The following is a 26,030-nucleotide window of genomic DNA, read 5'->3' as shown; positions in this document are numbered from 1 at the left end:
GCAGCATGGCTCCTGAGGTCATAGAGTTTGGACATCTCAATTTGCCACAGAGGTGTATGGACATCCTAAAAGAATCTAGGAAACCAAACACAAGGCACTGTTACTTTGACAAGTGGAAGAGGTTTGTTATCTGGTGCCAGAGTAAACAAATCAACCCGGTTGATTGCACTCCTTCCACTAATGTTACATACATGCTCCACCTGCTAGATGCAGGATTGGTTTTTAACTCACTGAAAGTACACCTGGCAGCCCTGTCGGCTTACACCACTTCCCATAGCAAAGTTTTGTGGTGGAAAGTACCAGTAGTTAAAGCCTTCATGGAAGGAGTAAAGAGACTTCACCCTCCTATTTCAAACCCACCACCAGGGTGGGACCTTAATGTGGTGCTAGCCAAGCTCATGGGCCCCCCTTTCAAACCCATGCATAAAAGCAGTCTCAAACACCTGACTTATAAAACAACCTTCTTAGTAGCTATTACTTCTATAAGAAGGGTCAGTGAAATTCAGGCTCTGTCAGTGCAGGATCCCTTCTTTACTGTCCATAAAGACAAACTGGTTTTACGCACACACTCTAGGTTCTCACCTAAATTTATATCAAAATTCCATGTAAACCAGTCCATCGAGCTTCGGGCTTTCTTCCAGGACCCGCAAAGCTCAGCTGAGGTGAAACTACACACCCTAGATGTGCGTAGGGCAGTCCTCTACTATGTAAATAAAACCAGACCGCTAAGAGAAACAGATCAACTGTTTGTCTCCGTAGCTACAGGCAGAGAGGGGGATCGCGTCTCTAAAGGTGCCATCTCGAAGTGGATTATTAACTGTATCCAGCTGTCTTACTCACTCTCTGAAAGAACTCTGCCTTTCACGCCAAGAGCCCACTCTTCTAGAGGCATTGGGGCAACTCTGGCTTTCATTGCAAATGTACCCCATGACACCATTTGCAAAGCAGCTACTTGGAGCTCTATTCACACTTTTACTCAGCATTACTGCATTGACACCCATTCCAAGGCAGATGCACAAGTGGGACAAGCGGTTCTAAGACACTTATTTGCTCATGACCCTTCTCACATCCCACCTCCTTCTTCAGGTACTGCTCGCTAATCTATGCACAGCATGTGATCTAAGCAGATTCCACAAGCCTCAGAAGGGATACATTACTCACCGTAATCGTATTTCTGATGCTTGTATCTGCTTAGATTCACATGCGACCCACCCTTCCTCCCCTCTGAGAGAAGGCGCATGATTGCTTGTAGTCTTACCTTTCTGTCTATCTGCTTGGATTATCTGTACACACGCTACTCCTCATGCTACCTCATGTCAGAAAAAATACAATCTGAGGATCCTAGACGCGTGAGGGATCTTGGGTACAGTGGACGTCACACTTGGGATAGTATTACTGGCACGCCATGTGTCGACGCCCATTTTCGAGTTTCGAAAAACAAACTGTAATACTCTGCAGCTTCCACTAGATGTCGGCCTATGCACAGCATGTGAATCTAAGCAGATACAAGCATCAGAAATACGATTACGGTGAGTAATGTATCATATATATATATATATATCTATCTATCTTAACTGGACATTGCTTGATTTTAGACTGTTGTACTGTTGCTGTTTGGGCTGCTACTGTAATCACATTTACACCACTCTTAAGAGTATAGCATACCCTTTGTCCTTGGTATTACAAAAGGCAAAGGAGGTGAATCTCTTGACTGCTGGGCTCACTTTTTATGATTAGGATCACTTTTGACTTGTAGTGGTGTGAGATCTGACTAAACAGTTTAGCCACTACACACCCTTGTATTCCTGCAGGAAAGTAGTCATTTTGTCACAATGGGGTAATCACATATATTTTCAAAAAGCTTGTTGTAGATCGCACTTGACCCTAGTGTGAAACATGTATGCCATTGGTCATGGTTTGCTTCTTGGATTTCGTTATGCTATTATTTTAATATTTGGATAAGAAAAGGGTAATGACAAAAACAGAAGCATTGTGTGTGTCATACAGATTAAGATTTAATCAATTGAACCCAGTTATTTTAGAAATCGAAACTTATTTTGCAGAAAATGTACAAACCACTTATTGTTTAAAATGGATCAAAATGTTGTTAAAAAATATACAACATGCACTCTAGCAGGTAGAGTGCAGTGATGGAGGATAGCTGATAACCAATCTCAGACGTTAAAAAACAACTCTCACTGCAAATTCAGTTACTGTGTGTTTCCCAGTGGGGTGGAGTCCTAAGCACAGAGGGTTGCGAAGAATGGAACACGTTCTCAGAGTCGATGATCATTCACTTCCAACTTTGCAGGTATAAAGGAATCCACCTCTTTGTTGTTTTTCAAAAGGAATCTTGGGCTCCTGAAAAGATTGTAAAGTGATTTAATCAGATGCCCTGCTTGTGTCCTATCAACCAAGACAGGAGAGATTAGGCAGGGCCTCAGTATAGGACGGCTCCAAACAACCTTGACTTCAGGCAGACCCATTGATTACTATTGTGTAGGCCCCCAGACTGCTGTTCAGCATAGTGGTACTGGCATACTCCTCCCTCTACAAATGTTATGTACACCACATCTGCTAAAGGAGTGATTTGGCGAAAGTAAAAGAAGGGTGTGGGAAATTATTTTTAGTGCCTGATTAACACATTGCCCTGTGCCTCTCGAAACGTCTGAAAGGCCTTTCAGTCTGTGATTTGGATACGTCTGTCTCAGTGTGTTTTAATTCTGAAGGAATGAGACTATTATATGTCTGTTAATACATGACTGGGTCTGATCTCTTTCAGTATGCCTTAGCTACACCTGGAATCTGATGTTTGTCACTGCATTTTTCTTTTTTACGCCCCGAGATGCACATTGTACGTTGCAATACGTCCGGAATTAAAGTATTTAAAAACAAATGTACAATGCTGCTATTCTACTTAAAACCTAGTTAGCTCTACTTGATGAAAGGAAAATGTCCCAGCAGCTGTTCTGGTTAGTAAGGCTGTACTTCTATTGTACATTCATGTTTTTTCAAATGCCATCTATGTTAAAAGCCTAATCTGCATACAAACCTATTCAACAGTCTAAAAGAAAACAGTAACAACGTACGCTGGAGAAAAGCTCCTGCAAAAATGCTTGCATCTTTGCTAGACCGTTCTCACAGTGCTAATACATGTCTCTACTGTCCTATCTGTAGCAGCAACAGGAGATGCTCGCCATGAAACACCAGCAGGAGTTACTGGAGCACCAGCGGAAACTAGAGCAACACCGTCAGGAGCAAGAGATGGAGAAGCAGCAGAGGGAGCAAAAGCTGATCCAGCTGAAGAATAAGGAGAAAGGCAAGGAAAGTAAGTAAAACGCCATAAGGGAAGGTGTTCACAAACCCAGTATCGTTTTCTTGCTTGTATATTACAACCCATTTAGTGCCCCATCCAGGAACTTTGGCACTGCAATTCTGTTATTCTCATGTGGAAAAATATGGTTATCACTCAGTAAAATGTGAAAATCAACCTATTCCTCTGACTTCTGTATCCAATGAGTAAAGCAAGAACAATAGCTTTTTTTAGTATGTATACACAAAACTGGGATTATATTTTCCACATCCACATCCTGATAGTAAGTACTGCAGTAGGTTCACATATAAGTAAATAATTTGTCTTGGAATCTTGATTGTCGCATGCTCAATCTTTATAAGTATTGCTCCTTCATACCTGCTTGATTGGTAGAACCAGTAGCCAATGCATTACGGACCAATCATCCTTCATCAGGGTGAACTTGGTCATCAAGCAAAGCTAAAACTGTAGCAATGTTGCCTTTTCTTCAAGCCTAAGTGGCAAAGCGAAAGAAAAAGCAGATCTTCTAAAAACAAAGTTCCCCTGTGGAGAAACCTGTGTTCGTAACTTGGAATTCTTTTTTTGTGTGTATTTTCCATAGTGATGGTCTTAAACAGAATCATTGTCTATACACTGAATCAGTTAACTTACATTTCATGAATCAATAATCAGACTAATGTTTAACCAATGTGTGCTAGGTTCCACACATTATCAAGGGTACACTCTGTATGTTTTATACATAAATAGTTATATTTATGCCACATGCAGCATTGGACAAAGCGCCAAATAATAAAATAACAATAAATCTGTGCTCTATACGATCCTAACACCACATAATTGAGTTCCATCCTTCGTTCAAAAATAACGCTTTCTAAAATAGAAAGGACTAGCATTTGTGATGAGATTTAAACAAAACATTTACAGGGATCTGGTAAACTATAGAGTTTTTCTGCTTAATATCCAATTACTTTTTTTGTGCAAATGCGCTGCAGGAAGGTGACACGGTTTATGAAATGTTGACACAATGCTCATCTGGGGCGCAAGCCTATATTTCTCCTTTCTCCTCCCTTGGATTGTAGGAAGATGAACAAAAAAATTGGAAAATTGAGCTACTTGGAAGATGCACAAACACCCTGAAGATGAACATCCCACCAAAACAAACAAGATCCTTTAAATGGGTTTAGCTTATTCTATAACAATTTATTTTTTTAAAAAGGATGTCATGTTAACTAAGTGAGAAACCTTCTGGAATGTGCAGATTCCCTTACTACTTTCAACCAAGCAACACAACTAAAAACAAACAGAAATGTCAATCGGGGTTTTTGAATCCCATGAATGGGATAAGTTCCAGATCCTGTATTGTATGCAAACACTCAAGCTTAACAGACTCCTCCACAGTTTGGCTAGAGCAGAGTCATTCATCCATTTAGTTCTCCTAGCAGAATTAGACAACAAGTCTCTCCATTAAGGGGCAATACCAGCTAGTGTACAAAGACTTGGTCATTCCTCTCTTTAAAAATCCAAACTATTCATAATTAAAGGCCTATCACAAAACTCCCCACCATTGCAGAATGTCTTCATAAAATGTGCTTTTGGAGAATTTCAACTCTGTTTTGGGGAAGAAATTATTATATCAAATACTTCATAAACATGCAGATCTAGGACCAAAATAGCCTTGATAGGATGCTAAGGTGCACTGATGATTGTTGATTAGGGACATGGTGCCAACTAATCCCTTCTCAATTTATTTGTAGACTATGATTCAATAAATGGTTATTTTCTTGGAAAGGTGCCACACACAGGTAATCAAATGAACCATTAACTTCATGGTAGAAGGGTTCAACAAGGTCCTTCTGCATCTTTTGAGATGAGTCGACTTAAGGGTGAGCCAGGGATCTTCATTGTCCTTTGTGCTTTCCAAAAGAAAAACTGTCGTCAAAGTTGACCATCCTCAAAGAACTACCTTTCAATATTTAAACCTCTGATGGTGAAACATAGGTATCCCTGCATGCAAAGAATAATTTAAAAGGCACCTGCACTAACGAGTGTATGAATACAAATTCCATTAACTAAAAGCACACAAAGCAGATTTGATCTCAATTGTTATGTAGTTAAGTTTATCTGCAGTCAATCCCGTCTCACATCAATTGTTTGCAGAATTAAATTTGTAGGCAGGGAACATATAAAAATATGGAAATCTTCATGGATAAACAAATGTTTTTTAGGGATTGTCAAACCAGTTCATAAATAGATCAGATTTCTAGTAGTGATCAATCTGTTTGACATGAAAGATAGCCCAGGACTCAGAGGATCTCCTGTAAAATCACTCATAGACCATTGCAATGACCTTCTTAAAAATATTGTGGGGACCCTTTTTACCACAGCTTCAACGAGTGTCAGGGATTCGAGGTTTAGGAAAAAGGGATCATGTCACATATGAAACATAGAATTATTGTAGTTGCTTGTTGCAGACAGAACTCACTTGGAATGTCTTGCCTAGTCTACAAATATATGTACAGTGTTTTGTACAATCAGATGTCTTAAAAATCTTGCTCACAATAGGAATGGCTGAGGTTTTCTTTCCATGTTCAGCTTTTAAATCGTGGAAATCTATCCCCCTTGATATTTGGACTCAACGTTTCAAAATCTCATTAAAAACATGGGTTTTTAATACATGGAGGGGGTACTAAAGGGTCATGGGTCTGTACCTCCAAATCCCCACAAACTGTGTAGTGTGCTGTCAAATGGAGTTACTATCCCTTATTCGTGAACCTTTTGGAAACTCGCCTGTGCTTTCCACTTTGCAGTGCCAGAGTATCCGGTTCTATGTGATATTTTAGAATGTTCAGGCTGCATGCACAAATACATTTTTGTTTTCCTGCCCGTTTTGGTGCGGCCTTCAATATTCCAAAATATCACAATTTCAGGCAGACTGGGCCTGTACTTCCCACAGAAATCTGTGCTGTGTGCGCTTTCCACAAATAAATCTGTGCAGAGTAAGGCAATCTTTCTGAAGCTGGATTAATAAAACACCACCTATGCTTCCTACACACTAATTTCGGCAATCTCTGTTTATGCTTCTTATGCCTCGCGCATATGACACTCTTCAGACCCAGTGAATGCTTTCCTCACAGTAATCTGTTGCCTAAGCCCATGCTTCCTGCATGAAAATCTATTCCGATGCAGCATATGCTTCCCACACTGCAAACTCATATACGTTCCACTCATGAAACAGTGCAAATCAAGCCTGTGCATCTTACACAACAATCCACTTTGAAGCAAAACAATGTATACTCCTCAGCTTTACTGCAGCATGGAGAGTTCCCTCTTTATGAATGTTTATAGAATAGTTCTTGTGTGTTCTGTTGTAACAAATATGGACTGGAAGTTTGGAGAAAAAAAGAAAACATGCTATGCTTTGTGACCTTTTCTGTTTGTTATGTCCTATGTGAGTAAGCAGGAAATTCCCACTCTTGCACTAATGCCCACCAAATTCTCCCCCAGGTGCCGTAGCCAGCACAGAGGTGAAGATGAAGCTGCAGGAGTTTGTCCTCAACAAAAAGAAAGCTATGGCCCACCGAAATCTAAGCCACTGCATGTCAAACGACCCTCATTTCTGGTAAGGGCTTGGTGCCGAGTATGGTAGGGATTTTATGAAGGTATTCATATGTGTTGGGTGAATTGGCTACATAGAGCTGTTGTCATTGTGTTTTACTACTGATGGTCAACACTTAGTGAGAGAATATGGTTTGACAGTTGAGGTAAATCCATGCAGGAGCTGAATGCTGGAGAAACATGTGGCTGGAAGTCAATCATGTAATGGGCAGTAAGAGGCTATCAATGGGAAACGCTATGTTCATAGAGCGATTCCGTGGGTGCGCACATTGAGAAAGTAACAAGGTACCAGTGATTTCCTCCAAAAAATAACTTTATGTAGAGGCATGACCAGGCTCATCAAATCATCAAATTGGTGGATGCATGCCCCATGTTGCTGTGTAACCACAGCTCCAAGCGGACCCTGAGGCGACAGGTTGCTGAAAGGATGATGATGCCATCTCTGGAGCAGGAACAGAAGTAACCATCACTGATGGCACTTTGAGGGGATCTCTATTCACACCCTGGGAATAGTTGTGACTCGAGCTGATGATTGGGGCAAGTCAGCCAGCAGCGACAAAAGGCAAGTGGTAGTGGGAGGAGTGTGGGTGATCCATAGAATACTTGAGAGGGGGAGGCGGTCTGGGGAGAGAGGCCCAAAGATTTGGGAACCTGCAGGCAGAGAAAACTGGAAGGGAGGATTATGGCTACTGAAATGCCGTTTTTGAAAGCCCTGTCATAGTGATCCAGCCCTTGTGTGAAATTTGAATAGATATGGACGTCCGCTTTCAGGGCGGCTACTGATAACGAAACAGGGGTTGACAACATTGATAGATTATTGCTTGAGAGGGCCTGAGATTCTGGTATAAGAGGTAATACAAAAGAACTGTTCAAAAGTATGATATCTGGAACCCTCTGGGTAACAGGCGACCTTCCGCTGCTGTGCATCTAATGGTCCTTGGTCTAATTGCTGTTTAACTGGTGCAGTGTCAAGAAACCATTGCTGAACAAGAAATCACTGGTATCAATGTCTAAAGCACAACAGTCATTGTCCTGTTTCCACTCCTCTCCTCTCGCGTATTACAGGACAAAAGAGACAATGTTATGCTAATATGAGACACGGCAACACCCCAAAGCTTAGTATGTCTTTTCGTGCACGTTGGAGGTTGCCATGGCGATGATGGTGCCCTGCCCATCAAGCTTCACGTGTGCAGTCACGTCAGAGCCGCATACAAAGGATCAGGTGATTCCTTCCCGTTTTAAGTCCCGCCCATGCAAGGAATCTCTGCTTCTGAATTTTGTTCGTAGCCTTCTTGCTCTACATTGCGTTTTTGGATGACATGGTTTTGTTTTAACATTGTGTTGCCTTCCGGAATTGCTACCCATCTCGTCCCCTGTCCAGTCAAGAATTCTTGGTACCCGACCCTGGGAACGTCCCTCGACTTGTCTTTCCCTCACGCTCTTGTCCACGTCCACGCCAGTGTAATTACGACCCTGTTTTCTCTACGGATTGCCTTTGTTTTCTGTTTTGTCTTGATCATCGCCAGGAAGATTACGACCTGGAACGTCTTGGATTGCATAGTAACTTTATTCACTATGATCTAAGGAGCGAACTTTGACCATGTTATTTCTACGGAACAAACTTGTTTCTCACTGTGGTTAAGGAACTTAAAGGCTTGTGCTCAGACTAGAGACTTTCTATTGAGCATCTTTTAGGTGTCCTCGTGCCTGTTTTGAGGGGGAGTCCAGCATCAGCCAGCTTTCAACTTCCAAGATCACTGCCACGCTTCAGACATCAACCCTTTTTATTAAGACATTTCATATTAATTATGTGTTCATGTTTGGTGCTTTAGTCAGAACAATCTCTGGGGATCAATAGTTATATTGATACACTGATTATCCTCTGATACAGGATAACGCCCAATCTTGATTCAGGAACAGGAATTCCATTCCACTGTGTTATCAGGGGAGCTTCTGTTGACACGCAAGTTAGCACTGACAATTCTTTATCCTGCAGTACTGTTTGTTATTGCTTGGTGTGGTATTGATTGTGTGTTTTATTTTGCAGCCAGCTGTGTCCTGTGGCGTCCATCCATCTTTTGGTCAATGGACCTCTGTCTGTCCTTTAGTACTCCTGAGAGTTATATTGGCAGAAATAACTTGTTGGCTACACAACGGGTTCAACTGCCTGTAGGTGAACACCCTTGGGTTCATAAGGGTGTTTCTGACATGCAGGCATGACAGGAAGCAGATCAGCATGAGGGGAAGCAATCCAAAATGTAATCTTGCACCCAGCTTTACAGCAAATGAGCTTTTTACACAGATGGATGGATCAACCAACCCGCACAGGAGATGCCCGTTTTGGAAATGTTACAATCTTCAAGGAATCCAGAGGAGCACTAGAACAAAAAATGTGGATGGTTCACATGGATGTTTCCCTTATTTGCTATGACCTGCAAAGATTACTGAAAGGGTGACAAACATGAAAGTTAAGGTGGTGGGCCTTGGAGAGATTGTGATAAAACTAAAACCACAATTTATAGAAATGTCGGTCACCTGCAAGAAATGATGAAGTGTAGAAGATGCTTAAGGTAGGGCCTGAAGATATCTCCCTTCCCCCTTCTGGAGCGTGAAGGGGGCTAAAATGCAGCTGAATACTTGAAACTTCTATTACTGAAAGAACTTGGAGCCTATAAGCTATTGCCGTACTTCACAATCGAGCCAAGCACATAGGTCGTTGACCAGATCCTTACCCCCCACGATCCCTGTGCCCGGTGCCCTTTCCCGGCATCTTACATTTCTGTGCTACAGAAGCGATCCTATAGCATTTATGTACGAGCTCGATAGAAATAAAATATCAATCATTTAAGAAAAGCATCAGAGGTTCAGATGGGAGCAGCAAAACTCTCAATATTTCTAGATTACACACAAGCCATCCAGGAAATAATTCCCAACAATCCAACAAACACTTGGTGAGCTAAAAATTAAATGTGTTTCTCTATCCTTCAAATTGAAAATTATTTTCTAAGGTCTATCTACTTGAAACGCCAGAAGCTGTGCAAGAACAATTGAAATCCCAAAACCTAAATGTCTCGGCTGGAAACTCATTTTGCTGTGGCAAGAGGGCAGATACCCACAGCAGGCAAACAAAATAGAGCAATGATAAGCGGTCATTGAGCAACTGCCTTTCTTTGAGTAACACCCTGGACACTCAATATGCAGCCCCTGAATGCGATCCAGAGATAGGATCTGGAGACACGGATGTCCAGTGCTCTGCATTTGAGCATGCCTGCGGAATTGGCGACAATTACTGAGGGACCGTCACAATGATGAATTGGGGACTATGACTTGTAATGACCCATTTAAGTTATTTCACTGCCCTAATCATTACAGTTTATGACTACAATAGTCTTTATAATTTGGGGATGTGAATGTGATATGTCCAATACATTTCCAGTAACTAAATTGTTTGCCTGCTGCTGGCCCCCTGTTTTCAGTTTTTCCTATATTTTTTTTTCTTCTCCATTTGGGTGAGATAAGCAGACCATAGATGAAGTTACATCTGTGGTTATTTAGGCCTATAAGTATCATTGAGGGACAAGTTGGGGGCGGGAAGTCTTTCTGGGAGTAGAGTGGGAATACATTTGGGGGGGTCACTGGTTTTCAAGTGTTTATGGTTTTTGCAAATCTCATTGGTGTGGTGGCTGATGGGTCATCTCTAGTGTGACGTAGACTGCACCCATGATCCCTCACGCATCTTTGTCCCTCAGATTACTTCTTTCCACCATTGTGGTTAGACGTGTTCTCGCGGAGTCCTGTAGCTATGCTAATTTTTGAGTAGTTATAACTTTTATCAATATTTCTACAGTTACCGCTCAATGCTACATCTCGACGGAAGACCAAATCAACAGCTGAAACAGCCAATCGTTCCAGCAACGGACTTGAGGCTACATCTGGATTCGGACAAGCAGCATGGAGAGTGGGGGGGACTCCTTTCTTACAAAGAATGCCTACATACATTTCCTGCTTCTGTCTTGATGCCCTTAATATTTACATACACCATGGAGCAAACTCAAATAAAATTCTGTCCTAACTGCAACAGGAAATATCCGTGGAAGGACACCCACAGAGTATGTAACCTTTCCTTCCTCGAGATCACCAAGAGACCTTTTGCGCATCCTGTAAACAAAAGAGCGTTGAACAAAGCGATGGGCTTCACATGCTATGATGACTGAGTCAGAAACCCCTGCCGTTCTCTTTGAGTTCGATCCAGAAGGCCAGGGAAGCTTCGGCTCCCCTTCAGGGCCCGAAGAGATCACAAGGGAACCATCAGGCTCTCGCGTGTCAGTCCACAGCCCTGAAAGGCAGTTGCAGTGCGCTGCTATGGAGAGAGCCTCTGTCGATAAGGATGCACATGCACGCCCAAACACCTAAGCCCAGGCCGCTCTTCGATGGAACCGTCAAAAGAAGGCTGCATGCCAGTGGAAGGCGCAGCGCGGCCTACCGACCATTCGCTGAAAAAGCCTGCAAGGCAGTAAAGAACAATCAATGGCTATAAACGTGCGTAAAACGCACTCAACTGCTGATTCGGAGGCATTGAAATATCCATCGAAAAAGCAAAAATGTCACTTTTTAATGGAAAAACACCACATGGTCACATGGCAAGAAACCGCACATTCCTGCTGCATCTGAAGAGTATGAAGAGGCCCATTCCCCTCTATCCCAACCTCTTCACAAGAAGAAAAGACAAAGGGAAGACCCAGAAGCTATTGTGTTGCCCTTAGCAGAAACGCCTAAAACGGGGACCTGGACAAAAGAACGCTTTGAGGACACAATGGACAAAGTCTCTTCTTTTGTTGATATAAGTATCCCATTTGTCAAAAAACATTAGACCTAGAGATGCCTCAACCTTTGGAGACAGGTCAGTCACGGCACCCTCCATCGCCCACTTATACATCCACGCACACAGCCATGGACTCCCGGAACTCACAACAAGGAGCTAATCAACCAGATCAGGACATTTGGTATACAGAACAAGACGACCCTAGTCAGGACCCTGATGAATTTTACCAAGCTGAGGATGATCTGGATATCAGTCACTGAGACCCCAGGTATTGCAGCACCTGACAGAGGACACACATCTATTGATGATCAGTTGTTGCACAACGCCTTACTTAAAAGTGCTGCACAGCTGCCTTAAATATGTCACTTGGTGCTTAGTTACGTTGCATCATATTTAAAGAAGGGGTTTAGACAAAATCCTTGATTTACTATTTGATGGGCCAGAATGATTTTGCTTCATGGGCAAGGAGCTTAGTCGTAACTACCATACTCATTCGGCCCATCCCCTTTCCTCCATCCTTGTCGGGCGTCCCCCAACATGGGGACAGTACCGGAACCTTTTGCAGTGAAAAACTGAGCTTCCCCTTTAAATTTAGTACAGTGCGCAGGGGCGCGGCCTCTGGCGTGGGAATGCCCCGCTGAGGCCCTGCTCTCCAGCGCCTCACCTAAGTCAATTTTTCCGCACAGACGGTGTCCAACCTGGCGGCAAGCATGGAGACTTTTTTGACTTTCCACTTGCTCCCCTTCTTTGTTTTTCAATCTTACTTAACCTCCCCTCAGTGTCTCGCCTCCCTCGGCGCATGTCGGCTGCAGGAGGATTCACAAGATGCGCTTCGTGCGACCGCTCATTCCCAGCCCCGGACCCCCATGCACTCTGTCCTGAGGGACTGGGGCGCGTGCGCGGCTTGCAGCGATCTCGATCACAGGGCATTGAAGAATCGGTTGTCGCTTTGGTGGGAGATATTCCACACGTTACCTCCGGCGCACCTTAAGGACTTTGTCTCCAGGACCTCTCGTCAATACAATGTGTAGGCCCTCTGTTCAGCACAGCTCCTGAGCACAGTGACACCTTCCCAGGGGTTCCCATTGGCAAGGGTTCCTCTGATTCAGGTTCTGGCAGGCCTAAGGCCTCTAAGACTACCAGCTCCCAAGCTGAAGGGCCCAGGGGTGGTTCTGGGCGCTCTGGGGGCAGACCTGAGGCCATCAAGGTTACCGGCTCCCTAGCCGATGGGCTCAGGGGTCCTACCAGGCTGTCCTCGGAAGGGCGATCAAGTTAGTCTTCTTTTTTGACCCCAAGGGGTAAAGGATAGTCGATAGTCTGGTATCACCTCCAAGAGTCATTCCTCGGCACGTCTACCGGAGTCAGGGTGTTACAACTACCGGCCAGCCGGCCGAGGGCTCAGCACATACCAGAGTGATCTCTGTGGTCAATGCTTCTGCTTCGGGTGCAGGACCCAAGCTGTATCCTCTCATGTCTGAGTCCTCTTGTGGCTCGGGTCCTTTGGGCCCTCCCGCCCAGAGTGCGGCGCAAGGTCCCAAAATGGTGGATAGGCACGTGGCAGAGCCTGCTAGGCGGGTGGCCATTTTGGATTTGACTCAGTGCCTGCCCATGCTCTTGCCCATTGAATGGGCCTTGCAAGAAGGTTCCAGTCCCCTTTCCTAAGCGGCAGCGAACTGTATGGTACAGGCATCTGGTGGTCTCAGGGGTACATCTACCCATTGCAGCCTTATGGCCACTCCCTCAAGCGCCTCAATGCTTTGACCAGGAGCAGAGACCCAGCGCCTCGGAGGGCCCGGTCCCTAGGCATCTGGTGACTAGCGAGGATCACTTCTTCAAGCTCTTCCTCCTCTTCATGCGTTCCCCTCAGATGACAGGGCTCCTGTAGCATATAGTGAAGGAGGTGATCCCATAGGTGGTACCTCCCCGGCCTCCTCCTTTGGGTCCTCCATCTGTTCCTCCAGCGCTACCAGTGCCAGTACCGGTCCCGTACCCGGTCCAGGCCCTACCGGTTGTTCAGACCCCTCCACCTCCTCCTGTACCGCCAATGCCTCCCCCTCAACAGCCGTTGGACCGGTCTTCGGCTCCGGACCTAGGGGTCGGGGGTGGATGCAGCACCTGTCCCAGGGCCCGGATTCCCCTTGGTCTGTAAAAAAGGGGGTGAGGGGAAACTATGACTACGATGGCGCCCAGGACGATGAATCCTTTGCATCCGCTAATGCCTTTCAGGACCGCCTTCAGGGCCTGGCAGAGTTCTTGCGGGTCCCTCTGCCTGAGGAAGCCCCCCAGGAATCTGGAGTGTTGGCAAAGGTTTTGGGCAAGCGCACCATGATCCGGTCTGGCATCCCTCTCAAGAAGGATGTACTGCAGGTGGCAAGAAAGGTCTGGGAGAAGCCCAGGGCCAATGCCCAGATGAGCAAGAAGTTGGACAGCAGGTTCAGGCTAACGGACGGAGAGATAATCCTTCAGGCCTCCCACCTGCAGCCACATTCTTCAGTGGTGGCTGCGTCCTCACTATATTCTAAACCATCTTCTTTGTCGTCTTCCTCCACAGGAGCCACCTCCAGTCATCTTTCAAAGGAGGAGGTCCTCAAGTCTTTGGTAAAACTCTGTTATTCCATTTCAGGTCTGCATCTCCGGCAAGCCAATGCCAACGCCCTTTTAACTGTGGCTAACCAGAAGCTGTGGCGAGAATTCAGGGAGTTTCGGCCTCCTTCATAGCCGGTCTGGTGCATTCTAGGTCTGTTTCGCAGGAACTCATGGAGTCTTCGGTCTCCCACATCGATACAGCCAGCAGAAGGCTGTGTCTGGGTGTCGAGATGAGAAGGAAAGTGTGGATGCATGCCACTTAGTTTTCATCTGACGTGCAAGAGCAGATCCTAGATCTGCCCTTTGATGTCATGGACCTCTTTCATTCATCAACCGATGACGAGTTGACAAAGAAGAAAACCTCAACTCAAACCGCCAGGGCAGAAGTCCTCCGTCTCAGGGCAGGACCGAATTCAAACCCTGTGCTTTCACCGGCTTCAAGGGGTTCCGTGACCACCGTATGCAGAAGACTGACCGGTCACCCAGCGACAACAGGAGGAAGCAACAGAGGACTTTGTGTGGGTTTTTCCCTGCCACCAAGAAACAGTGACATCAAGATCGGGAAACACAGCTCTCCAGTGGGGGGGCCGACTGACTCTTTTCCAGGACAGCTGGAAGCGTCTTCAAGAACACTTGGATCCTATCCATAGTCTCCACGAGCTTCAGTCTTCCTCCACCTTCTCCTCTACCATCATCTACTCCTCTTCATCAGATCGGGTCCCCAGCTCTCTTATGGGAGGTCCATTCGCTCTTGGAGATGCAGACGGTAGAAGCAGTTCCGCACTCAGACAGGGGCTCCGGTTTCTAAACCAGGATTTTTGCGGTACCAAAGAACAACCAGGCTGGCTTGAGGGTTGTCCTGGACCTGTCATTTCTCAATCTGTCTTTACCGCTAGATCGCTTCAAGATGATTACTGTGTGCAGGGGACTGGATGTGTTCCCTATACCTCAAGGATGCGTACCTGCGTGTCCCCATCGACCAGCCGCATCTGAAGTTTCTGCGGTTCACGATTATGTCGTGCCACTTCCAGTACAAAGTGCTGCCGTTCGGCCTGAACTCGGCCCCTGGTGTCTTCACGAAGTGGATGAATGCAGTGGCGGGTCTCCTCTGCTTCGAGAGCCACCACCTGATCCCCTATCTGGATGACTGTCTGGTGGGTGCAGGGTTACCCGAGGGGTTGATATACTCCTTACAGAGATTGGAGGATACTCTTCATCAGCTGCTGTTCCCCCTCAACTAGAGAAAGTCACAGTTGTGCCCCTCCCAGGATCTGGTCTTCCTAGGGCTGCGATGGGACACAGCCGTTCAGCAGGTGTTCCCCCGCTTGTGAGAGGCTCCTCTCCCTTCGCAAGGCGATAGGGCCCTTTCTCACCAACTCGACCACCTCGGCAAGGTGGTTCCAGCAACTTCTGGGGCTGATAGCCTCCTGCATGCTCACTGTACAGCACGCTCGCCTCAATATGAGGCACCTCCAGCTGCACCTCTTGGCCAATTGAGATTAGGAGACAGGATCTCAGTCGGACAGGATCCCGCCCCTTCTTCACGATCTTTGCTGGTGGTGGATAGACGGCAATGTTTCTGTGGAAGTCCCCTGCACCTGACCGGAGCCTACCTTTGTGGGGACGACGGATTCCTCTGTTTCAGGCTGGGGTGGTGGGGCGGGGGCTAATCTGGAAGTCTACACGATTCATGGCGCATGGTCCAGGGTGGAAGCCCTCCTGCATATCAATGTGCTCGAGCTCCGGGTAGTGGGCCTGGCCCTCAAGGCATTTCTACCCCTCATCAGTGACAGGTCTGTTCTGGTCAGGACGGGCAATTCTATGACAATGTTTTACCTAAAGAAGCAGGGAGGCACCCGCCCCCCCACTCCCTCCTCTGCATGGAGGCAGTATCGATCTAGGAATGGGCCCTGACAGAGAGGGGGTTTGGATTTCAGCAGTCCAACTCTCGGGGGACAACAATGCAGATGCAGACCAGCTGAGCCGCTTGGGGTTTAACACCTACGAGTGGGAGTTGCACATGGACTCCTTGTTGCCCTTGTTCCAGCATTGGGGGTTCGTGGACCTGGACTTATTCGCATCTCGTCTGAATGCCAAGTGACCCCAGTTTGCTTTGTGGGCAGGTCGGCATCAGGGGTCTTCCAGATCTGTTGGCACCGCCGCAGGTGTTATTTGTTACCATGCCCCCCAAACCCCTGTTCCAGCAGACCCTTCATAAATTCCGGGCTTCGGTGGGCTACAGCCTCATCCTGATTACCCCCCACTGGCCTTCGAGAGGCTGGTTTTCGGATCTGCTGCAGTTGTGCTCCCGGGGTCCTGTCCATCTTCCGATCCCCAACGGGGGCTTCCTGACGCAGCAGGCCGGGTCAGTGGAACACCCGGACCCGGCCAGCATGGCGCTGGCAGCCTTGTTCCTGACCAGCTTTCAGCATGCTTAATTTTCGGATGACAACTGGGACATCATACAACAGGCCAGGAGGCCCTCTACTTGGTCCCAGTATAAGAGAAAATAAACTAGGTTCTGCCATTGGGCTCGTGACAAGGGTCTGGATCCTGTCACCTGTCCTCTGGATGTCGTACTGGCTTTTTCAGCACACTTGGCTCGTTCGCGAGTTCAGGTGGATACTTGCTGCACTTATTTGGCAGCCATCGGGGCTTAAAAGAATTCCCCTGAGCATGTGTTTTTTCGACTCCAACCCAGTGGTTAAGGCCCACCTCCCGGGGTTGTCTAGGCTTTTTCCTCTGGTGCATAGGCCGCATCCGGTCTGAGACCTCAATGTGATTCTTGCAGCTTTGCAGCGCAAACCTTTTGAGCCGATGGCCTCTGTGGGCATCCACTGGTGATGCTAAAGATGGTTCTACAGATAGCTCTCACTTCTGTGCTCAGGGTCAGTGAGCTGCAGGCGTTGTCTTCGTGCGAGCCCTTCACCACGTTTCACAACAAGGTCATCGTGCGTACTTACCCAAACTTCTTGCGCAAGGTTGTCTCTCCATTTCATCTGAATAAAGACATCTGCCTGCCGGTGTTCTTCCCGAACCCGCAGTCAGCGGCAGAGATAGCCCTACATTCCTTGGACCTCAAGAGGGTCCTCAATTTTTACCTCTCTCGGACTAAATCCTTCCAAGGCTTCAATCGCTCGTTGGATAGTTCAGGGCATTTCAGAAGTGTACACGACTATGGGAAAATCAGTTCCTGAGGTGATTTATACCCATGCGGTCAGAGCGAAGGCCACGGCCGTCACATTTCAGAGACATGCTTCTTGGAATGTCATCAGCAGGGTGGCTACTTGGACCACTATGTCTGCCTTCTGCATGCACTATTCCCTTGATACCAGTTTCAGGTGTGATGCAGAGTTCGGTCAGGCGGTTCTGAAGAACCTTTTTGCTTCATCCTAGATATGAGGCAGGTTGTCTGCTTCACCTATGGTCTTGTTCGGTGGAATCCCCCACAAGGATGGAGGAAAGGGGACGGGACATACGAGTAATTAAAGTTACTCACTGTAGGGACTCATAGTCCATAGTCCCCTTTCCTCCATACGTCCCAACCACCTTCCCCCGCTTGTATGCAAGGGCTAATCTGTAATAAGTGTAGCCAGGTATCTAAGCGTCCGATGTGTTCAAAGGTGACTGAGGTGAGGCACTGGACGGCGGGGCCTCGGTGGGGCATTCCCACGCCTCCGCGCTTTACTAAATTTAAAGGGGAAGCTCTATTCTTTGCTGCCAAAGGTTCTGGTACCGTCCCCATGTTGGGGGATGCCCCACAGGGATGGAGGAAAGGGGACTTTGGCCTATGAGTACTCTTGTCACTACGCTGAGGAACTTTAATCATTATTACTAAATAATCGCCAAGGACCCCCTCAAAGGCCTTTCATGAGTCATAATAAAGGCAGGAATTGTATTCTTACTACTTTGTTGAATTCTTATGATTTCAGTAGAGGTGACGAAGAAAGCCTAACAGATCTCCTAGTACACACAAAAAAATTAAATAAAAGGGCTGAAGCAGTGTTGCTCCCATCACCCCTCTTATCCCATGCCCTTCACCACTGCTGACAAAAGCAATACCTGTCTGGTTCGGATCATTCATGGAGGACCATCTCACAGGATCTATGCTTTCTGTCAATTTTGAGAAAAGGCTTTTGCCTCCTCCTTCACTTTGCCACTTGCCTCTCATAGAAGTTGGTACACCAGCCCTTTCTAGAGAAGTAGATAAACTTATTTCTATGAACCTAGTGGAGCTGGTCACCCAGTTGCAATGGGGTTCGGGGTACTATTTGAAACTCTTCACAGTGCCTAAACCTAGCCAGAATGGCCTGTGTGTACCATATGCAATCTTTCTCAGCCCAACCTTTTTTCCCCTCAAGAAAGGCTCATGATGGTCACCCCTGCACAGCTTTGATCTGCTCTTCATTAGAGGGCAGGATATTTGCAGCGGAGCTCAAAGATGCTAACCTGTACGTCCAATTTGACAGCAGCATAAACGCTTCCTTAGTTTCTTCCTTGGAGACATGCATTTCCAATGGGTGTTGGTAGAGGCTGTTGTAGTGTACAGAGCGTACAGAGCTGTGGCAGTGCAGCTTGACACCATACACATTTGGAATTAGTTTCCTCTATTGCCTTTTTGGCGTTCTAGCACAAATACACGCGATAAGGGGGAATACAGAGTGACTGTGCAACGTGACAAGCTGAGTGAGAAGCCGTGCTGGTGCCTTGTGTCCTGGCTCGCCCTTAGGAGGTGAGTCAGTGTCAGTGGACTGAGGAGAGGCGCGCTCATGTTGTGGTGGTTTCCCGGCATGGACCTTCCTCTTTTCTTCTGCCTTTGTTCCCCCTCTCCCCTGCTGATCTGTTCTCTCTTGGCACCGTGCACCTGGCCACCCTCTGTCCTTCGGGCCCAGGTACCTGCTCATCCTGCCACCCTCCCGCACTGCCTCCGGGCCACTCCTTGCAATGGGGTCTGTATCTGTACCCATACAGCCCCCCCTTTTTCTTCCTGCACTTATCAGACCTACCCTGTCTGCTGCCTTAAACCTAGCACTTGCAAATTGCTGGCTGTATTACCACTGTTTGTTGCCTTTATTATTTATTTATTGTTATTTTTCTGTTTCTCCTCTGCTTCACACTTTCCACTTCTCCCCCCTTCCATGCACTTGCGCGTTCTCAATGTCACTGGGCCTAGTACGATTGCTGTTTTGTTCTCCCCTGTTCCTCTCCCTTGCCTTGCCGCGCTCTGAAACACTTGTGTACGAGCACGATAGAAATAAAATATCAATCAATCAATGGTGATCCCTGGGGAGGGTCATAGCATTTTTCTACATGCCTATGGTGAGCCATTTAGGCCCAAGTCTATACTGATCTATGTATTGCCTGGTACTTTCTGTGGCGGAGCTCACGCTCTGGTAAAACCAGATTGAATAATCTTTGACCACCCCGCGGACTGCTGAAAGCAAGGCTTGCATGAAGTGCAGTCACAGCAGTTATTTTAGCCACCAGCGGACAGCTGGTGACTGCTGTTATCTGTGAGATGTTGTCCCAGCTGGGGGTGAGACTTGAGTTTATGCAAGTAGGTTTGCTGTAACTAAGTTCCCGTTACATACGGTACGGACGATAGAGTTCCATACTGTGCGTTTGGCCAGTATTCCTGATTGTCAACATGGCCGTTGCTGTGAAGCCGCCTTTTTTCTGTGCATCTGCTTGGGACCAGCGGGCAGAATTTGGAAATTAACATTTGCTGAGTGAGAGAAGGAACCTGATCTAAGCATTAAAACACAGATATTTCTGTGCGGAGTGTGTAACAGTAGTTTAGCAGTTGTACAGTGTGCTGAGTGGTGAGCTAAACTCTCTACAATTACGTTTTGAATTCCTTGATTGTGATTATGCATGCAACAAATACAAAATATAAATTACACAGCAATAATAAGGCTGTGAAAAAGCATGTCATGGATGATAGCAAAATAAAAAGGGGGCCATAGCAAATTACATGACTTTTCTACAGTTCAAGGTGTAACAAATCTAGTTGTGGAGAATAGAATGTTAATTCAACAGAGAGGTGACCAGGGCAAAATTACCTCCTTTTTTAAATCGGCTACCTGTACGCCTGTTTATAGACCTTGAGAGCGCCATGTTACCAGTGGCAATTGAGGAAATTGTTTTGAGTAATCTACCATTGGTGGATCGGTGGATAATAACTCTCTTCTAAACCTATGTTTGAACCTTCAGCATGACTCAATTGGTGAACCACTTCAAATATCTTCAAAGAAGACCAATTCATCAGGCAATATAATTGGATTTGCACAATCCAACTCATCAGATCTATCTAAATCACCTGAACTAGTTTGTATTTCTGAAAGTCTGTATGCATCCTCACCGGTATACGATTCCTCAACCTCATATAGTTCTCCAGATATATCAATTGCGGAAGAAACCCACGATACAGAAATTATGATAATGTTGAGAGCTTTGTTAGCGCTCTGTAATAGTTTGTATGAACATTAAATTATGAAGGGTGGCTTGATGACGTTGTATTATCAAGCCCCCATAATTAACTAAACTGGGGACATATCAGTAACTGCTGAAGAAAGGAATTTGGTTTTCATTGTAAGAAAAGAAAACAAAGAGGATGACAACGTGCGAGAGGATGATGCTGAGGGTGATTTATCGCAGTATAGAGATAAGGAAGATAATATGGTCATGGATAAGGGCACTAATCAAACATCCATTAGCCTAAAAAAGGTGGCTATATCTAAAAGGGTAAAAAAAAATAAGGCTGAGGAAAAGACACAGAAGAGCGGAAGTGAGAAGAGTGAGAAATCTGGAGGGAAATTTGTCTGTTTATTTAATCGTGGAAATAATGGATACTCAACCATTAAAACAACCTAAGGAACTCTAAGATGACACGGGGGGAATAAACTGGGAAATCAACTGCAGCCTTTAAATAAAGAAGCAGTGATGGTTAAGAATGTATAGGCTCCTTAAATCAACATAGTGGCACATTGGATACTTGGGTTTCATGTCAAGAAGACTTAATAGAATATCCCTGGGGAGGGGGGGCAAAATCTAAGGAGTTTGGCCAATTAGCAGGATGACAGGGCCAGAAGCCACAGCAAAAGAATCCCATTAGAATGTTCATGTCCAGGCAGGGGCTTGTACCATAGGTCATCTCCCACTGCTTCTCCATTGCTTGAATACCTTCGCCAAGGGAGTACCGCTGCTGGCTTGCACACTGCTCTTCAGAATGAATGATATGAGATGCAATGTCCGTGTTTAGGGCTCTAAACCTATTCTGGATTGAAGTCTGCAGCGGGCAGGGATGTGAAAACCTGGAGTGCCTTATATAGTGCAACTGTTAAGAGGACTTATGTAATTCTTGAATTGTTTAAATATTTCAGTGGAAGACTGTGTGGCTAGTCTTCTGGTGGATAAATGCCATCTGGCAGCTTTTCTCTAGAACACACGCAGGCCTTTGAATGATTGTAATATTGAGAGGGTCTGCACATTCGGTACAACTTGTGTCTATATTGATTCTTTTAGTCTGTAAGAATGTGCCTCACTGTATGTCTCATCACTGTATGTCTCATCAGGTAAAAGTATAAGATATTGAACAAGCACTGGGCTATATAATTGAAATGTGAACACTTTCAACTCTGCTGCTTTGTAATGTACCAGTGGGTTTGAGGAGAGGGAACCCTGCCCAGAGCACCATTTAGGGGAGCTCAGATTTCCAGTTGCTTCCCATAAGTAGCTGTTTTCGACTTTTGTGAATTTCTTTGCAACCTCTGATCCAACCAGGCTCACCACTGTCCTTTGAAATTAACAATGGCTTTGATTCTGCTTGTTTTAGTAGCTGGGTGTTTGTGGCTGTTATCAACCATTGTTTATTGGCAGGCTGCAAACTGGACATTTTAATAAAGATTATACAAAAATAAAAAAATAAAAAGAAGACTAATAGAAAGACTTGATATAGATGTAAACTATAAGGAAATAGAAAATAACATTGTTATGATTAATAATTATGAGCCTTCCATAAACCCATTTAATTGTGAAAAGAGTCAATTTTAATCAAATATTATCAAAGGTTAGTCGATGTTGTACCCAAAAGAGTATGAGGGACAAAAGTTTAATGAATTGTGTACTATGGAAAGTAGTCGATTTTTAGACAACATATACTTCAGATTGTACATGTTTTACCTCAACTTGAGTTAATTACTACCTCAGATCTCACTTGCATTGAATTACCAGAGTATGTTAATGATTCTAACTGGGCAAAAGTGGACTTTCGAAGGGATTGGTTCCTCCGACGTATTCCACATTTATGACAGGTGTAATCACCACAGCTTTGCTGATTACCTGTTATAGATGTGGAATACGTCGTCAGAACATCCCATTGAAAGAACGTTACCAGGTAAGAAAGTAACTTGTTATTCTCCCCAATTGTGACGGAATTGGTTATGGCAAATTGCCAAGAGTTATTAGCCTTGGGTTTTGACCTCAGCAGAATACAGGATGAAAGTTAAATAAAATACTACATTGTAGAAGGACACTCTTGTGAGGGCATTAGGTAGCTCTGACCATCGAGAATTAGAATGAGTTATGTGCATACTTACCCAGGTCCTTGAGTAATTAGCAGAATCAGTAAAAAAGCAGAAAAGTGTTGCGAGTCTGGGAAATAGTGGTTATACTGGTTGACCGGAAAATGTTGGGAAAAGATCTCTAGTAATAACCTCTTGGAATTCGAGATGTTTTAATTCCTTTGTCAGAAATCTTAGAGGACAATTATTACTGCAGGACTCAGATGTTTTCCTCCTCTAAGAAACTATGTGCACCCCGGAGTATATTCTAGATGGATACAAATCGGGAGGTTTTATGAGTGTAAGGAATGATTTAGTGGTTGAATTGTTACCAGCCCAGACTAGTCAGTTTTAGAGGGGAAGATAATGGGTAAGAAAAACCATATTCATCAGGTCCTATTGATAAATGTGTATGACCCACCTGACAATAAGGAGACAAAATTGTTTTGGGCACATGTTGAATTGATTCTGAGCAAATGGTTATTTGCCAATCCTAATGGTAGGCATATTATATCAGGTGTATTAATTATCGACGATATCCTACTAGACCGAAGAATAGTAAGAATGATGAATCTTAACTTTTGTGAAAATTATTATAATGTTGGATAGAAAAGTAAGTGAGGTGGTAGACATGAGTTTGTTGAATCAATGGGACATTTGTATTATACATTTTAACCTGTTGCAATTATATGTTGATTCAGACTTATCGGGGCAGAAACCATACACATGGTCAAACAGTATATTTGAATCATGGATTGATTGTTTTTATGGAAAGGAAATGTATTCATCTTGGAAACTTTAACTTAATTTGTTATAGTCGGAGTGATCATGGTGCTGTTGGATTTGTGGTGAAGCTTGATTTAACTAGAGAAAGCACTAAGTTCAAGGGTTATTATTCAATAAATATGGCTGCTAATAGGATTATATGGACATACAATGTCAAAAAATTCAATCTGGAAGCGATTCATTTTATTGAGCACTTTATAAATTGGGAAATGTGTGATTTACAGATCCATTATGAGAAACTGGAATCAATTATTTTGGTCATGTTGGTGATTAGCTAAAAAGGAGTAATGGCAGTGGAACTAAGCCAGGCGAAATTGATGGCATTGCAATTGCTTGTAAGAAAAAAGAAATGAGAAAAAATATTGCTAATGCTACAAGAAAAGGAAAAGAAAAAATCACTAATTGCAATATACAAATTGCTGTAAAAAAGCTTTAAAATATTTATCAAGGAGGCCACCAGGGGGCGCGCAGGTGATGGCTGCCTGAGCGTTGCTCTCCCGCCGTCCGAGGCCGGTTAACGGGGATCGAGCCCTCCCCCGGCGGCAACGCAGAGCGGGATCGGCAACCGGACCCCCCCCCGCACCCCCCGCACGAAAGAGCAGACTCCGGGGTCCACGAAGAGCCGGAGAACGGACTTTGCGGCCCGGGACGAGGGCACGCCAAAGGCGCCTGGTGACTCCCTCGGCCGAGACATCGCAGGCGACAGGACCCGGAAGGTGAGGCCCTCTCGGGGAGCCCTCGGCCCGTCCCGCAGGAGGACGCGAGAACCAGGGACGCAAGTCCCGAGCGGGACAAGGACATCAGCGCCTACGCCCCCGGGCGGGCTCAGGCGCGGAAGGGGAAGCCGCAGACGGCCCTCCCACAGCAGCGGAACTCGAGTGCTCCACCGACCCCCGCGGAGCTGAGCGCGGGAGGCGCCACGACAAGGGCGGCCCCCGCTGCCCAGTAGAAGCACAGGGCTAACGCAGCGAGGCCCCGGGGAGCCCCCCCCCCCCCCCAGCGAGGTCCCGTCTGGCCCTCCCGAGGCCTGAAATCGAGGGAAAGGCAGGCGACGGCGTCCGGGCTCGAAGACCTGGAGGGCCCCGGACAACGGTCCGCCCCCCCCCCCGGACCCAGAGGTACAGCACAGCTACGCCGACGGAATCATCTGGTACTCGACGCCGGTGGGTGGAGGCCCCTGCACTAATTCGCAGGGCGTGTGCCCGCCAACAGCCCCCCAGGAGCGGTCAGAACCAGGAAACGGACCCAGGCGCGAGGCCCCCACTTGGCTCTCGTGGGGCGTGTGCCCGCCTGACGGCTCTCCTCAACCTCCGGGCCCCCATTGTCTGGGGCCGAAGAACAACTCCCGTGGCCCTGAGCTGGCGGTGGACAACGAAACAGGTGCGTAGAAGGCCTGCATGAACTGGCAGGAGGCCTTGCAATCTTTTCGCTACAAAGGGGCTGGGAAAAATAGCGAGAACCCCACAATCCACGGGGCCATGGCCCACCCGGAAACCCCAACGCCCTCCACCACAGCCATGGAGAAGGGATTTGCATCCATACTCCAAGAGATCCGGGATATGCGGTCAGACATCGCGCAAAAGCTGGAAAAAATGGATAACAGGGTGGATAAGATGGAAGACAGGCTCCTGCGGGTGGAGACCGACCAGTCGTCCTCAGCCAGCCAAGAAGTGCAAATGGAAATGCGGCTGGCTGCCTTGGAAAAGAGGGACGAGGAAAGGGCCAGACAAATGGATGATTACGAAAATAGGGAAAGGAGGAACAACCTTAGATTTTTTGGGGTCCCGGAAGTGGAAGGGGAAACGGAGAGAGACTTAATTCGGGTGGTTCGAGATATAATCACCCTTCTCTTTGCCAAAGAAATGACAACGGAATTGACATTCGACCGCGTGCACAGGGCGGGCGGCAGAGCGGGAAGCCCCTGATCGATCCTTGCACGATTTCATTACTATACGGACAAGGCAAAGGTCCTGGAGGAGGCAAGGAAAGCAGGGGTGATCTCTTACAACGGTGCAGAGATCTCGATATTCCAAGACCTCTCAGCCTACACCCTGGCGAAGCGGAGAATGTGCCGCCCCCTAACGCAATTACTGAAAGATAAAGGAGTACGCTACAGGTGGGGGTACCCATTCTCCCTGGCTTTTGAATACATGGGCCAAAAGACGTTGGTAACCACGGAAGAGGACATAAGAGGGGCCATTCAGGACTATGTGACTGAGCCCACCGACAGAAGAGGCCCGATGGGCCCGGCGGGATTGGGGGAGGGATCTTTGGACCGTCCTGGGCCCAGGAGGAGGAAAACCGGCTCAAGAAAATACAGGAAGCTTAATACCCCCCCGGCTGCGAG

The 26,030-nt window shown here is 46.3% G+C and overlaps 1 protein-coding gene across 6 annotated transcripts in view; it reads left to right on the top strand.

Moving 5' to 3' along the window:
• Positions 1-26,030, top strand: part of HDAC4 (histone deacetylase 4) — a 2,586,716-nt gene that overhangs the window by 1,586,250 nt on the left and 974,436 nt on the right. For all 6 annotated transcript variants that reach the window (XM_069616020.1, XM_069616021.1, XM_069616018.1 and 3 more), the window contains 2 exons: positions 3,178-3,328; positions 6,818-6,932. In XM_069616020.1, coding sequence (XP_069472121.1) covers positions 3,178-3,328; positions 6,818-6,932 — 266 coding nt within the window. The remainder of the gene's footprint in view (positions 1-3,177; positions 3,329-6,817; positions 6,933-26,030) is intronic.

The sequence above is a fragment of the Ambystoma mexicanum genome, chromosome 9 (assembly GCF_040938575.1).
Source record: "Ambystoma mexicanum isolate Mex_15411 chromosome 9, UKY_AmexF1_1, whole genome shotgun sequence".
NCBI lineage: Eukaryota > Metazoa > Chordata > Amphibia > Caudata > Ambystomatidae > Ambystoma > Ambystoma mexicanum.
The sequence above is the reverse complement of the archived record's forward strand: the minus strand, read 5'-3'. Positions and strand labels throughout refer to the sequence as shown.